The following is a 17,001-nucleotide window of genomic DNA, read 5'->3' on the forward strand; positions in this document are numbered from 1 at the left end:
TAAGGTTGCTCGTCCTAACTTACGTTCACGATTGGACTATTTTGTGTTAAATGTCTTAAAGCATACACTGAGATCTGATTCAGAATGTGCCTTTGCAGTTTGTACATAGTAAGGCCACAACATCTTAATTTTATGGATGCCATCCTCTGAAGACCCCCCCCCCCAAACTAGCTAGTGCGCGCGGGCGAATTAAAAAAATTCCGACCAAAAATAAAAATGCTACTAAACCACAGGAATACAAAGCTGGTATTGTGAATTTGCGGCAGTTCATAGCGACGTATACGACATGCCGGCACATGCTGGCTTTTTGCGGGATTTACGAATCGGCACTGTACGTATGTACTCATTTCTTGAGTCGTGGAGCTTCGGTAGCCTGCGTGCCCTGCTCCGTATAGTCGCTAAAGCGACGGTCACAACCCGCAGTACGTGCTTCTGCGTGCTGTCTACGTGCAAAAACGTGGGCAAACGTAGGGCATCCGTGCGTGGTGAGTACCGCCTCCGTACGGAATCCCGCGGATTTGGGAGCACGCAGACACGCCGTAGAACTTTAAGTGCATGTAAAACTTTTTCTACGTGCGTGCGAGTACGAGCGACGTGCGTGCCCCGTACGTGCCGTGCGGAAGAAGCACGTGTGAGTACGGCCTCCTTACGGTAAAGTTGCAATCGCACAGAGATCGTACGTTGTAAGCACGTACAACTCACTTACCACTTGCGCAACGTGCAATGCACGCAACCGCTCACGGCCAGACGTAACGTGCAGACCACACTCTTACACCTTGCGCAACCGTGCGATTGACGTGCGAGTGACGTGCGTCGACGCCACTCCTTCCCTACGTTTTCAGAAAATACGTAGCAGACGTAGCCTCCCAAAAAAACCTACGGACAAAAAGCACGTACGGCGGGTTATGATCGTCGCTTTAGTACCAGTACTATGGACTACCCAGGCCAGAGCCTCAGTGGACATGATCTTCTTTTTTTTTTTTAGAACAGGCGAAAATCAATGGATGTCATCCATAAAATTAAGTCGGTGTGGCCTAACTTAGCCTATGTAGAAGTCTACTCAGGTGTGACGTCATGGCGGATGTACCTGTGCAATCCCTTTAGAAATCGCAAGGAGGCATTTCTACCACGATGGCTTGGAACTCGCGTTGGTTATCAGTTGCCCAAATGAGTGTAAAATAGAAATGTTTAATACATTGAAACACAAATGTAATTTTCCCTCTCCATTGCATTCCATTGTCTTATGTGTTATGTTTTGATTTAAACCCAGTATTGTCATTCTATCTATGTAGCTTTCTTATTCATTTGCTTATGTTGCGTACTTTGATTAAACCTTTAATCTATGTCTTCTTAAAGGTGGTATGACACCAATTTTTATTAGCGTTTTCTAACAAGTATCTGCTTTTATCTATTATAACTACTATTTGATGTATTACTATTATCATGATAGCTCAAATGTCAGGGGAAGATTCCGGACAAGCCAGGAAGACTTTTCCCTACCGTAGTATCGTCTTTCGTTGTGCTTATTCTAATTTTACCATTTCCGTTGACTATGTGCTAATAAAAACAAACGAACAAAACAAATGAGCACGCGTGGTAGCTATTGACAACAAAATAAACACTACCCAAAAGAAAGTTAAGCCTCTATCTTAGGGCATATTTGTGTGTGTTTGACAAATTCTGTCTTTGCTTCTCTGAATAATAACACAATCTAGATTGCTTCTACCTGACGCTTCTGAAAGGTTTTCTTCGGATGCGGCAAACTGTAAATATCCAGCAAACCAACTCCCCTGTCATATTTCTCTATTTTGTCACATTTGTACTCTTTCCGAAGCCTGGTAGAGGCTACTCTTCTGACGCTAGGCCGGTTTCTGTAGAACGTAAATTTCTATAGCATTTCTACTATCTTCTTCACACCTGACATCCATACACTCATGACTGAAAATTAGTTTTTCTTAGCGTCCCGTTCCATTGTGTAGCACGTCCTTGGAACCAAACAACCTTTGAACACAATGGACTAATAATCCGCGGAGACAACTGGATTCTGCAATATTCCTAATCACGGTGTTTGTGTCTCCAAATCTGGGGCTAGATTGACGTTTGATACGTTCTGTTTGTCTCCTTGGTGGAGACAATACGGTGTCCCTGCTCCCAGCTGACATCAAACATTTGCTCACATTTTATCTGCACATTCAAACACTGAGCCGACCTCTTATCTCAGGAGGACTTTGCCTAATCTGTTGGACCTCAGGCCGTGCTGTAAAAACAAAGACCAAGGCTTACTTCTAATCACGTTCTCTCGTCTGGTGTATTTGTCGATAGGCCAAAAGGCAGGTGCACCTTTCAATGTAACTCAGGAGGGGGCAAAGATTGAGTGTTACAAAATGTATAGGTGACCCGACAACGGCTCTTCTTCGTGTGTCCAAATAGTTAGTTTGTAAGCCAGTGATGTTCTAGTTTATGATGTATCTGGTTTTCTCGACAAATGCGCACAGTTAGCGGTGTTGCAGGGCAGAAAAGCTATTACCTTCATTTTAAAACAACGAGTTATAAATTACACTAATTGTAGCGGCCATGTAGTTATTTTTGTCCACGCGACTGATATACATATATGTGACCACTTTTCAGCAACGATGTGAACTGTAATGAAGGTTTAATTTATTGTTGGAGATGGTTGATCCTCTGCTATAGCTGAACAGTGTTTTTTATCTTCGACAGTTTACTTTCAATATTCTCAGATTGCATTGCAACAATTCACCCTCCAATACTGAAGTAAAGGAATATAGGCACACCCACACACACATGCACACACACACACCGCATATTCGCGCACACACACAATCACACTCACACAAACCACATAGTCGCACACACATACACACATACACACTTACACGCAAATGTGCACCCGCATAGTAATATGCGCAAATCACATATTTCCGCATGCAAACACATCAAGACACAATACATGCACACGCACACATACACACAAAAATAATAGATACATAACAGACACATATGACTAGATATCCATGTAAATGGAGATCTAGAGAGGGAAATCTAGAATTACTCCTGCCAAGCTCTCAAGCCTGTGACTGATAAAACCTGATTGTTTACATTAATTATTAACTGATCACCTGGAGGTCAGGCTGTATCTGAGCAGGCTGAGTTCAGCACGAGTCTTGTTGGAGTACCGTCAGGAGTCAGCTGTGTGGACAACATGCGTCTCATCTTAGTGTTCACCGTTCTTGGCTGTGTGGGCCTGGGGCGGGCCGCAGACTGCGAACTCAAGTTTAAGGTCCCCACGACTGAGATAGACAGTAAGTGAATTGAAATAATTTTGTAGATTGTGGAGCCACCTAATATGTTGCCGTAATGTTTTGTCATGTCTTGTCATTAGGGCAAGCCCTATGTAATAGCCACTGTCTAATTGTGCTGCCCTGGCTGTGAGGGTTGAGCAGTCAAACCTATAGATAAAATGAAAGTAAAAAGAGTCAAGTTTAAGCCGTAAAACCTTGTTGTTATTTTAAACCTAGCTTTAATATCCCGATCCGATTGGCATGTGTCCCTGGGTGTCTAAGGCACGACCGGGAAGATTCTTTTAGTCTAGGTTTGTGTTAGGTATACAACTAGTACTGGGAGTCAAACGACAACTATAACAGCCTGTTGACGTTACGTTTTAGTGTCTGTCTCTTTTTGAGTGGACTATCACAGTTCAGACTCTATGTAAGTTGTCAGAATTAGTGTCGGCAGTACGGTTGGTTTATGGTTTATTCAATATAAAAAGAAACCTTTGCAGCACCTGTGCTGAATTGTAGTTTTCTATACAAAACACGTCCTTCAAAGTTCAAATATTATCAGGACTGAAATATTAGACATTAAAATTGACAATCATAAGGGGGGAAGTATAAATCCTTGTTAATAAGAAGTCAATAATATTACGCGTCTATTGGAACATAAACGTTTACGTTACTGTCATTTAGCAGACGAGCACACCAAGGCAGTGTACTGTTTATGCTGAGGTCACAATTTCCACACGGTGCCCGGCCGGGCCGATATAAAAGACAATAGAACATACAAAAGTTCTTAATAACAATCATGGGCACTATTTTTGTATATTCTTGATATGAATTGTTAATTTGTAGTTCATACAAACAGCCCGGCCGGGCCCCGGTTCGGAAATGTGACCTATTCATAAGCATACGTTGTGTCCGGTACTAAAACAGTGTCAGTTTCGTGCTGTTCTATTATGGATATTTGTGATGGCAGCCAGGGACGATATTTTCACGGTTGATGTGTTTCCTGTAGACAAACTATGTACGGTCAGCGCCGCGGACAAGAAGAGTATGGACGACGTGAAGAAGACTCTGGACGATGCGAAGAAAGAGATGGACACCATGGAGAAAAACCAACAGGCCTTCTCCTCCAAGATGCAGAGCGACATTCTGACAGAACAGGTGAAAAATCGTCTGTCAAATAAGGAGAGAGAAAGAGAGAGAGAGAGAGAGGTTTATTTGTACCATACAAGTACACACAAAAGCCTGTAAGCAGCCATATTTGGCAGAATTGGGATTGCTTTAAACACAAAATGCGCTTATAGTACAGCTATTTGATAAAAATTCGTTACATTTGATAAAAACCTATCAAGTTTACATTAAAAATTACCACACGTTAAAAGTACAAAGGTGCAATATATAAACAGTTGATTCAATGCTTAATGAATAGATGGATGAATGAATGAATGGCTCATGTTTTGATAGTTCAAACTGAAACCCTCAGTGAACAGAGTGACATTTATATTGACTTGTCTTGTGGGAATTTAAGGACCAAGTTTAGCGTGTGTTGATAGACGTACAGTGTGATATAATCAGTTCCGATGAGTGGTCAGTTCTGATATTTGATATCTAGTAAGCTTTTATTCTAGAAATTAATTAAAATCTTTAATGTGAAAGAAGAAGTTTTATATAACTGTGTTTATAATTGTATGTACATGCATTTATTTTATTCCAAGAGGCTCTCCCAGGATGGAGGGATAAAGAATGGAAATGAATGAATGAATGAATGAATGAATGAATGAAATATCTTACTAAAACTATGCAGACTATAATGTGAACTACCACGTACAGGATCAACTTCATCTAGCTTCTGAAGGCAGTTGTAGATGAATGAGCATATAAGGTTTATGAAAAATAATTTGTGTAGAAAAGTATCTTACATACGAGAATAGAGGATATTTTTCTTAGGAACACCTACTTCAGTAACCGAGATGTGTTCAGGACGATGTCCCAGAAAATGACAGACAGAATCATCGTCATGTCATCAACAGAATACTTTTAGACACAAAACGTGAAATGTCGTTCAGATTTTGCAGTAAATATTCATGAAATGACCGTTACGCTATTCTTTTTTATATTTCAGGTTGAGCGAACGAAAGTCAAAGGCCAGATCATGTCACTGAAGCAAAAACTGAATGAGGTAAAGTTGTCATTTACTGTATGGTTTTGAAGTAAACAGAATTAACCATCAAAATTCATTTATTGAACATAAGATTCAACTCACCCCACTTGCCGTTGTTTACGATGTATTGTCTGGATGTAAAATATGTAAAACTCATGATGTTGTAATAGGACTGTAATAGGCATATAATGTTTAGTTATGCAGTTTTTTTGTCCACCCGACAGGCCCAGAAGAAAAATGACGAGCTGAAAAAGCTGGTTGAAGACAGGGAGAATGAGTTGAAGACCGTACAGGCGGATCTTGCCAAGGTACGTATACTAGATATTAGACTTGTCAATGTTCCTCTGGTTCTCTATTACGTATGGCACTTTAAATTGTGCTATCTTAGAACTCAGCAAACTATGAAACTTTATTCGAATAACCATTAGCGATGGACCCAATGAATTTATAGAATGTTCTCATTGATTATGCAGATTAGATCCTGATTGTCATAATTACCATGTAGTTATCACCTTCTAAAAGCTACCTACATACAAGAAATCACAACGATCCGCCGTAAAAGACATTTGATTAAACGCCTCTGCAGTTAAGTAACAAGCTGCCAGGAGATGCAAATTCATATCGTTTTTGACACAAGAGCTATTTACCATTAAACATGCATGACCCTAGGATGTACAGATCACAAGATACCAAACCCACATACACACATACATACATCCATATACACGTGCATTACATTCATACACATTCCACCAAAATTCATTACAATTATCGCACTAAACCACACACACACACACACACACACACACACACACACACACATACACACACATACACACAAAAACGCTACCAAAAGCATAACGTTAACCTTCTAACGTAGGCATTATGAGGTACATGTAGCTGAATCGGTATCTGTTATTGTGTGTGCCAACAGTACAAGCTAGGATTGACTATCCTACTGTTTGCTAGATTATTCGAAAAGACTACACATTGTCTTACACGATGAAATATCATATTAAACACAAAAGAATGCTGGCATTTATGTTGATTCGTAAGCCAAATCTAGGGACAAAGAGTCAAATTCTAATTCTTGTTCAAGTGCTAGAGAGTGGATGGTGACTTAATAGTCTCGAACTTGTGCTCCTTAGGCCACCGACACGTACAACCGAGCCCAGACTATCCTGAAGTCTGCGACGTACCGGGCCTCCGAGATCCACCTCGCCCTCAACCCCGAGGACTGGGACCCGTTCTCCACGGACGACCCCGACTTCTACCAGGGCCCTGAGGACGCCGTGGAGGGGGAGAAAGAGGAGGAGGAGACTTCTGAGGGGGAGGAGGGTTCTGAGGAAAGCGAGGAAACAGACGAAGATTCCAGTGAAGATGTAGACGAGGTCCTGCCTGCCTTGGAGAGGTTCTTGGCTGAACATGACATCTGAAACAAAAGAAATGTCTTGCTGTAAAAATTCACTCGTTCTAAGCGTACATATTACATACATTTAATCTACACCATTTGTGTCGAATAGCAGTCTAGTCAGAGTTGATCGTCTAGGTTATTTTTCTGAATAAAAACTCGTCGGCATATTTTATCACTAACAGAAGCTTCTGCATGTTAGAATGTTTGAATTCGCTTTCAGACAAGTATGCCAATCCACACGTTAAAATTAATAAAACACAGAATGTAGTTCATGAATTTCTCTCTGTATCCATTCATTTTCGTCTGAAAATACAAACTTTCAGAGACAGATGACTTCTATCCCCATTTAAATAAAAGTCGTATTCGAAAATTCAAAATCTGTTTTTACGTACGTTCATTTTTTAGTTTCATCTTCCAATAGTACACCGATTGAATGTTGCTGTGGATAGAGAACCGTTAACATGTATGTAAAACTGACTTCGACCAAAACAAGCTGACCACAACAAACATACACATACTAAAAGTAGGAATAAAGGACATACAGTGAAAGGGCATCTAATGCTGATATCGTATGGATTCAAAACTATTCTGATACAAATTTTCGGCTTCTTCTCGTCTCTCAATATAGATTGAGATGGGTATGTTTGAAGTAAAATGGTCAAAACGCATACGAAAATTTTTGAGCACCAATAAGTTAATATGTGACTACCGAAAGACGTTAAAACAATTGGGGGTGGGGGGTGTCTACATCTGGGGTAATATCTAACTTTTAACAGTGACGCCTATACTAAAGTGCCATTAATTAAAGTTGTATCAGAATATATATAAAAACGATCATACGTGCGGTTATATGTTGTCGGTAATTATAATAACGCATGGAAGTTGTAGCAATGCTCGGATAAAATGATAAACACCAGTAGGCGTTTGACCATCGAAAACAAAGCTGTAAATAAATAAAATGTTATCGTAATTGTAAATGAAAATGATATTTTAGCTGGAGCTGTTATCATACAAATTATTTAGTAAATGTTTGCAACAAGATGACGTCCGAACAGTAGGTTCATGTGGCGTAACGGTAGCTTGTACGTTGGAGTGACGCCCACCGAGCCTCTTCGGCTAATCTGTCAAAATATGTGCCAAAACACACTATGGATTTGTTGTGCCAATGTGTCAACATCTGCACATTTGCCACCAAGTGCCGTAAAAAAACGGTAGAGTGTTCGTCTTAAAACCAAGAGGTCCCGGCTTAGAATTCCGCTATGTCACCGATACTTGTGTCCTTGGGAAAATCACACGATATTCCTCACTTTACTCATGTAAAAATTAGTACTGTATTGTCCTCTGTGCTGGTAGCGACAAAAATAAGTCTACACGTACGCGTCTTGTGATTACATAATTTGGTAATATAAAAGAACAGTATGTATCGGCTCAGATACATACTGTTCTTAACTTACAGATACTGTTCTTTCAAAACACGTTTTACTCCGGTATCTCCAGCCTGAGCGCGCTACAAGTTTGCCCATCTTTGAGTGAAGACAAACAAGCAGAACCAATCAGTCGGTGTTTACCTGATCAGAGGACTTCGCCCCAACAATCTGGCCGCAGCAGTGCGGAGTGTGTACGGGTCTAGAGGGAAGATCAGACCGACAGAATCATGAAGACCCTCGTAGCTGCCGTGTTCGTGACGATTCTGGCTTCGGTATGGGCGGCGGACCAGCCGAATCTGGAGGTGAAGGAAGTCAACAACAAGTGTGTGTGGACTCTGATGACAGATGTGCCAAAAACAGGAGGTACGGTATCAACACTTTTTACACCACAGGATTCGGGCTAGGTGGGTACTACTGAGAACTAGCCGTATACATGATACACGGTAAGGTATGGACCTGTCTTATAGATCTAAACAAGGCAAATGTAACACGATATATGTATATGTGAACTGTTGGTGACACACGAAAGTCTCTATAGTTTGTCCGTGTACAACAGAGTAGAACGTTAGCTTTGGTTTTGTAGATTTTTCGTAGGAATTCACACAGATTCACACAATTCATGCGCACCTACACACAAACATACACTCACACAGACGCGCGCACACACACAGTCACACATACACACACACACACAGAGTCACGCACACACACACACACATACATGCACAGGCACACATACACGCACACACATACACACACACACACACACAAACACACACACAAACACACACACAGTCACACACAAACACACACACACACACACACACACATACAGACACCTGTATATACTAGTATACAATGTCATATATACAATACATGCTGCTTTCACATTGTTGGTAAGCTTAGAGTTTAAATGTGTACCTTCTATACGTTTCGATGCACCTGATTTGTCAATATAAAGATGTAAAATTTGAGAAGCATGATTATACAAAATGCACCTTCTGAATAGAAATCCAGATTGATGGCACAAATTAACATTGATAAAACGTTCTTCTGTGATATGTAATGAATGCATTCGGTAGGTTCTTTTTGGAGCTGAAAATGCGTGTCTCTAGGCATCATAGTAAGCTAATCTGACCATGCATGTCCCTCCCGGCAGGTTGTCCGGCCACCTTCCCCGGTAAGGCCACCTTACAGAAGTACGCCGGGGCCGTGAAGGACATGACTGCCAGGTCCAAAAAGCTGGAAGAGGACGCCAAATCTGCGAATGCACCTGTGACAAACCGCATCACGCAAGCTCTGATTGAGAGGTAGGTTTTAATGTTTACTCGTTTAAAAGGGAATGAAAACAAATCGAAAAGCAGTAGGGTAACTATGTGAACTTCTAAAATGCAAGAGTATCAAAACAGATACATTGACGGACGTTTCGAAACCATATTCAAATGTACTGCAAGTGTACAGCAACCTATGTACCAACGTTCATATCTGAATTGAATAGGAGAAAGAGTTATAATAATATTTTGCCGTATTTTGAAAAAATATTTCCATACAAAAAACAGTATACCAACTGAGAAAATGATTGTTTGAAATATGTCACACGTAACAAAAAGATAATGAAGTAATAAAGTAATTAGCAGTTATGTTTTTTTCGCTAATCAGATATAGAAGCTCAATATGTAATCCATGTGTTTCTAGATCAGATTGTTGGAGATATTTCTCTTGTCAATCAGTCATAGAAGTAATTCTTGTTCTGTATAGCTTTATCTATCACCTGGTTAGCATTAGTATTATCTAATGTCTTGGGGTGGTTGGACTTCGGCGAACTGTTATGTCAACTCACTGTGTTTTATTTTTAATATATGTTAATTGTATTTTTTTGTGTGGCACTGTTAAAATAAGTTTAAAAACTTGAGTGCACATGGTCCTTGTTATTGTATTGTTATGTGTTAATGAATAAAAAAAAAGTATAAGAAGACTCGAAAAGAAACGGCCGGAAGGCTAAACATATTGCTTCTCCCTGTTAGAACGGAGGCTGAACAGGAAGTGAACGAAATCACCGCCGCCATCACGAACATCGAGAATTCCAACAAAGCGTTGACTCAGAAGGTTTCCGGCCTTTCTGCGCAGATCAGAACTCTAACTGGGAAGGTAGGTCTCCCGTGCTCTAACAGATCTAACCATATCCATTTCCTTAGCCTTTGTGCAGGGCACTACAGCAGGGGGCTAGTCCGCTGGTAGTGCTGTGTGTTTGACCTAAGTGCTAAGCAAAGAAAGAAGTGTGTACCATTTTTAAAGTCTTTGGTATGACTTGGGGCAACCTATTTTTGAACCTAGGTAGCCCAGTGTGCTACCTGAATTTTAAGAATGCCCCCCCCCCCTACGAAATCTTGCGCACTTGGCTTGCACCACTGTAGCCTGCAGATGCTTTTTAATTTGATGTATTAATGGCTATTACTAGTATTAGTTAACTAAAAGCTGTTAAAAATATTGTCAAAGGCTTATATGTAACATTACTTGATTTGAGGAAACTTATAGCTATATAGGTAGGGCAACCTGAAATTCTGATGGGCAACCTAATTTTTGGCGTTGGGCAACTTGGTTCAAAAAAGTATTTTGTACACTGTTAACACAAACCATATCTACATTCCTAAAGTTTGAAATCTATGACTTCTTTTTTCAGATGACTTCCCTTGAAACTTTAGTCAGCAAGCTGGTGCCATGAGTCAGCGGCTGAGATGTGCCGTGCGTGAGAACAACCGACTCCGTGTCAAGCCCAGGCAGTTTTCTGTTAGAACATTGTGTAACCAATAAATGTGCTATAAAACTACAACCTGTCTCGATTCTTTCATTCTGTATTGAATAAAGAATGGTTCAAACAAACAAATGTTGTGCTAATGTTGTGCTCTTGAAAATACTGTAATAATATTATACACCTTTTGTATTCTTAAACTAGACTTTGAACATTACAAATGTATATGGTTATGGGATGTTTTGTCTAGAAGTCAATATGTTAGTGTACAAATGGATAATATCAAAAGCGTTAATTGACAAGTAGTAGACGTCATCTTTCTATCTTGAAAAAAAATCCAGGTAAAACAGCTAAATGTTCACATAGAACCATTCACACAGAAATGTTTAGGCCCGTTTTATTTTGTACACAAACAGTACACATGTCACACGCATAACAAACTCACACACGCACATACATTCATTCAGACAGACAGAAGGAAAGAAAAAAACAAAGCAACATATACATTAATGCACACCATACTTATACAGGCATATGCACACACAAACACACACACCTGCACACACCAACACACACACAAATACACACACACACACACACACACACACAAACACATACGCACACACACAGACACACACATACACACAAACACACAAACACATACGCACGCACACACACACACACACACACACACACATATATTATATATTTCAATTGAAATACCAAGGAGGTTTAAAAGTCGAGGACGTTTAAGGTTTTAAATTCCCGAGGTCATAGCGATGTCAAGGTTGTGTTATTTTGTTATTTTTCTCTCATCAATGGACACAAAGTCCGTCCTATGGAGGTCGTGATTGGGTCAGTTCAGGTGACAAGGTCAGAGTGTGGACATACGTATGACAGCTGTGGCCTTCGTGGGAACAAAAGCGACTTGTCATAATGTCCACTCAACGAAACACATGTAATCTCAAATTGTACTCTCTGTGGTGTAGCAATGAACGAAATGAACTTTTTGACGCAGCCTCCAGATTCTAGCCTAACTTTCACACATATACAGATGAAAGCTACTCTTCTCTCATACGAAAACCCACACATTACAGAAAACTAGTGGGTTCTTTTGTCTTCCTCTGTCTTCAAAAAAAGAACTCAAACCCAGTAGATTTAGGAGTTACGGTAGTTTTTCTTTATTTTTTATTTCCTTTGTCTAGTTATGTGCGTGTATTACTTGCTTGTACTTATATCAAATGTTCCTTTTGTATCTGCAATTGGCCCTAGGGCATGGGTTTGCAATAAACAATTAATTCAACGGAATATGAAGACGAAAATATCAACAATAAATCATATGTCTACAAAAAATAATGTAGTGATTATGGGCAACTTTATGTGAGCGTGTGCTTTCTTGTCATGCATTTTATTGCACAATACACATGATACATGTTACTTTAGATACAAACCACGTCAAAGCTTTGCAGGTGAGCACTCTAGCGAATTTCATACAAACTGCAGCGGCTATTGTACCGTACCGGTGGCCTCTACGTCACCACATGCGTACTGCAGAGTGAGCTAGCGTTCCCCCACAGGACCAGACTACTCTGATCTAGGACCGTGCCGAGGTTGTGGATTTGTCGTGCGACCATGAAGTCACTCGTGGTTTTTGTCTTGAGTTTGTTGGCTGTGGCGCTGGCCCAAACTCCCAACCCGCCCAACTTTGCGGTCAAAGAAGAAAACGGGAAATGCTTGTGGTCGATCGCTACTGACAAACCAACAGGTGAGGTTGTCTCAGTACCATTCGTAACGCCACAAATACTGTTACAAGGCTTCGCTGTCTTTATTTCGATGCCCTTTAGCCTAAAGGCTTATCTTCCACGGTTCGTACAAAATTAAAAACATATACAACAGATAACATGGTATAAAACATACATTTGGCACAAAAAATTGTATTATGTACAAATGAAAGGAACATAATCTGCTAGTTACAGAACTCACGTTATATAAACATTTGGCGGGTGGCTTTTTTTTTAAAGTTGGATGTACTGGAAAGTGTTTTGTTTTGTTGTGATAATTTGTTCCAAAGGTGGGGTTGCCCAGTACTGACTTGTTCCCTTTTTACTTTTTTTTTAAATTTTGGAAACATGAAACTGTTGGAAGCTGAAAATCTGGTTGAATATTTGTGGATGTTGGTGTGTGTAGTAGTACACCACAAAGCTGCAGCCATTTAAGTATTTTAACCATTGTGTTCTGCAACACCCAGACCTCGGTATTACAGGAGTTGTTAGGAATAACTTGTTTGGTACAGTGGTGGTTGCTAGTAAAGGTCTATCGGACGTAATGTTTAGTTTCGTTGCGTTTCATACCAGCCATTTTATTGTCATACTCGTACATTCATGTATCTAATAGCTACTTGTGAAACAATTTTCCAACGCACATATCAATTTTTCCTACTATTTGTTACGAAAACCTGGGACGTACATGTGTAGGTAATGCATTTTTATCCACAAGAGTGTGATAGTGGTCAGTCAATATAATTGATGTTTGTTTGTTTGTTTGTTTATTTTTATTTGTAAATAAGTCCAAACCCCCGTTACCTCCTCAGTTTAATTGTGCGCTGAAAGAAAAATGTTCCTTCGTATTTAATTCAGATGAAAGCCCCGGTAACATACGGCGGAATCTACCTATAGCTGCGTCCTAGCGCCGGAACTTTATTTGTGCTTAAACATATAAAGCCGTGGTCCCCGTACCTAGGTAAAATCATCCGTCGCCGAGCGCCCTCTGGCGGAAAATACAGCTGTAAATTCACTAATGGCTGTGCAGCATGAAAATAGCTCGAAACAATCGTAAACAGTGGAAAATTGTTGAACATCCCATGTTGGTGGATGAAGATGGTTTCACCTGGGATTCGTAACACTACAGATTGTTATCTTACGATGTGTATGGCCGGGGATTGAAGTAAATATTGAAATTAAAGGCGCTAGCCATGCCTTCTTTAAAGTTTAGGAATGTTTGACTGTCACTGCTAATTTCCAAGCGGATCTTTGGTGGCTAGCTGCAAAGTTCAAAATGGTAACTGTCTGGCCAATGGATACAGCTTGGCCAATTTGATTCTGTCTTTGCAGGCACGAAATATGTGCTTGGATATTAGTCACTGCGATCTTGTGAGAGTATAATTGTAATGTTAGTTTAGTTCAAGAGCCTTCCCACGCATAGGGCGGCGCCCATCTCCGCTTTCAATAGCCCTGGGCCACACACAGAAGTCACTGAAGTAGGGGGCTATTGGTGTACAGTGTGTACCATTTCAAAGTCTGTAGTATGACTTAGCCGGGGATCGAACTCACGACCTATAATATGTACCATTTTAAAGTCTTTATTATGACTCGGTCGGGGATCGAACTCAAGACCTATACAGAATGCAAGGCGAGCACTCTACCCACTTGGCCATTGTGATGCTTCATACTAAATGACGTTATTTTTGGTGTTTTGGAACAAAGGCGGCTGCACCAAGACAAACCAGCCAGGACCGCTCATGAAGGACATCAAAACGGCGACCGCCGGGGAGACGGCCAGACTGGCCAAGATGACCTCTCAGATACCGCTGGACAAAGCCGTCATCCAGAACAGAATCACCATGACGGAAGTGGCACGGTAAGTCTGATGGACATGGATTGTCTCTTACTTCATACATCAAAGCAGTACAGATAATTTTTATTACCTTCGCCAAGAAGGTTATGTTTTCCATAGCGTTGTGTGTGTGTATGTGTGCCGGTGTATGTGTGTGTATGTGTGTGTGTGTGTGTGTGTGTATGTGTGTGTCTGTTTGTGTGTGTGTGTGTGTGTTGTGTGTGTGTGTGTGTGTGTGTTGTTTGTGTGTGTGTGTGTGTGTGTGTGTGTGTGTGTGTGTGTGTGTGTGTGTGTGTGTGTGTGTGTGTGTGTGTGTGTGTGTGTGTGTGTGTGTGTGTGTGTGTGTGTGTGTGTGTGTGTGTGTGTGTGTTAATGTTTAAATGGATTGTTATAAAACTTGGTAGGTACGAGTAGGTAGGTCTTCATGAGTCCTAGAAATGATCAGAATTTGGTACTGCAGCATAATTTTTGGTTTTGATATCTCGTGATCTGGACATGCTAGGGTCACGAAATTTGGATGGTACGAGATAGCTCTCGGGCAAATATTTCTAATGAATTTAGGCAAACCTTCGATTATTTCACATCTGTTCTTACCTTTTCACCATTACTAAGAAGAGAGAGGACTACTTAGTTGTAGTTACTAGACAATGTATATATGTAACGTTATCTCGGCATAAGGCCACAGCATGTAAATTCTATGGATGACATCTTCCTCAGACTCCAAATCCAATACGAGCGGGCGAAGAGAAAACAAGACAGGCCGAAAAAACAAGGTTCCTATATTGTAAAATTTTGATTCAATCATTGTACAAATGGTTCTGATTCAATGGGAACATCACATACACAGCCAACATCGCATATCACTGCATCAAAGTAAGAAACAAAACAAATCAGAACCTTTTATTGTCTCCTCTCTTCATAGTTATCTGCCATCCACCTTCCAGCATGGCAACAGACGTCTTTGCCCGTTTTCGGCATGTTGACCACTGTCAGAATGCAACAAAATTTCTTTTTTTTTTCCAAAATTAGGCGAATATTAATGCGAGCGCTGATGTCATCCATAAAAATTACTTTCTGTGGCCTAAGATACTGAGTACAGATTTGTGACTGTGACCTGTTCCCTACAGACTGACTCTGGAGTCACAAGTGACGGTGATGGAGAGTCAGCTTAACGCGCTGGAGAAGGAGAACAAGGCTCTAAACCTGAGGCTGAACGGGGACCCCGCCGACCCCAAGAAAATCGGAATAGCGAAAGCCATTCAGAATTACGGCCTACTGGTAAGAAATATCAAAACTCTTTCATTATTTTTTTTTAATCTGGATATTTTCTGCCATGTTTCCGAAAGGTTTATGGTTTATGGTAAGTGAACATAACAACAGACAAACATAGATGAATAAACAACTAGAGAAGTCATAACATTTGCAAAGCAAATGCATAATGTACTACATGTTACATGTACTACTAGTATATGATGACAGGAGCAGAGCAGACCATGAAATTGCAACATAATGTAACCCAACACCAGTCACCATGGTGACAGACGTCAACAAATCATGTCATTGGTCAGGTCAGAGGTCACTATTTGGAGAAGAAGAGGAAGAAACTGAGCAAAAACAATATGTTTTCCTTCGGTAAACATAAATAGATGAATGGACGAATGGCTTGGACAAACCCTGATCTAAGTGCAATGTACTAATGTCGGCAGGCTCCAGATGATACAACACGGACTATCTTTCAATGCTTCCTGTGTATTGCTTATGTATGCTTCATTTGACATGTACAAAATATAAATCTCAGATTTTGCATTGCAGGTGGATAAGTTGGCTACAGCAACGGATACACTTCTGAAGAAACCATAGGACCGTACAACCTCTGAAACTACTGCATTTATCCGGCTTGTGCCGAGTGCCATCTAATAATATGGCCATGTAATAGAAGTACTAATGTTCCAGATTCAGCTGGAGTCACGACACTACATCTGCTTGACTCTGAAACAGAAATAAACGTATACTACCTTATCAAATATGTCTGGAGTGTGAATTATATTCTGGAGATTGTTATGTGTGTTTGTTTGTTTGTTTGTTTGTTCGTTTGTTTGTTGGTTGGTTGATCATTAACCTGTACACCAACAAGAATTAGATGGTCGGCGAGGCTGGAATCGTAGAAAAACTGCTCATTTTATCATTAAATGAAAAGTTATGGCTGATTTTTCCTTTGAAATCATCTCAAAAACGCAGGAAATGCCATTTTAGAAGGCTCAATTTTCAAAATTTGCCGGGGGAGCATGCCCACGGAGCCCCTAGGAAACTCGCTGGTCCCTCCGATCTTGGGAAGACCCCCC

General features: G+C 40.5%; 3 protein-coding genes across 3 annotated transcripts; all 3 read left to right on the top strand.

Annotated features, from left to right (window-relative positions):
• The first annotated feature begins 3,137 nt into the window (after window positions 1–3,137).
• LOC109465043 (pre-mRNA-splicing factor URN1-like) lies at window positions 3,138–7,110 on the top strand. Its single transcript, XM_019762185.1, has 5 exons — window positions 3,138–3,320; window positions 4,309–4,457; window positions 5,419–5,475; window positions 5,682–5,765; window positions 6,606–7,110. Exons 1-5 carry the CDS (start codon window positions 3,221–3,223, stop codon window positions 6,891–6,893), a joined length of 678 nt encoding a protein of 225 aa, XP_019617744.1. The 5' UTR covers window positions 3,138–3,220; the 3' UTR covers window positions 6,894–7,110.
• A 1,336-nt stretch (window positions 7,111–8,446) lies between these two features.
• Window positions 8,447–11,178, top strand: LOC109465045. The gene is made up of 4 exons (XM_019762188.1): window positions 8,447–8,661; window positions 9,458–9,608; window positions 10,323–10,446; window positions 10,979–11,178. Exons 1-4 carry the CDS (start codon window positions 8,526–8,528, stop codon window positions 11,018–11,020), a joined length of 453 nt encoding a protein of 150 aa, XP_019617747.1. The 5' UTR covers window positions 8,447–8,525; the 3' UTR covers window positions 11,021–11,178.
• A 1,403-nt stretch (window positions 11,179–12,581) lies between these two features.
• Window positions 12,582–16,600, top strand: LOC109465044. The gene is made up of 4 exons (XM_019762187.1): window positions 12,582–12,812; window positions 14,530–14,683; window positions 15,787–15,937; window positions 16,472–16,600. Exons 1-4 carry the CDS (start codon window positions 12,680–12,682, stop codon window positions 16,517–16,519), a joined length of 486 nt encoding a protein of 161 aa, XP_019617746.1. The 5' UTR covers window positions 12,582–12,679; the 3' UTR covers window positions 16,520–16,600.
• The last annotated feature ends 401 nt before the right edge of the window (window positions 16,601–17,001 follow it).

This window comes from Branchiostoma belcheri, unplaced genomic scaffold, assembly GCF_001625305.1.
Source record: "Branchiostoma belcheri isolate BF01 breed outbred unplaced genomic scaffold, Haploidv18h27 scaffold146, whole genome shotgun sequence".
In the NCBI taxonomy this organism is placed as follows: domain Eukaryota; kingdom Metazoa; phylum Chordata; class Leptocardii; order Amphioxiformes; family Branchiostomatidae; genus Branchiostoma; species Branchiostoma belcheri.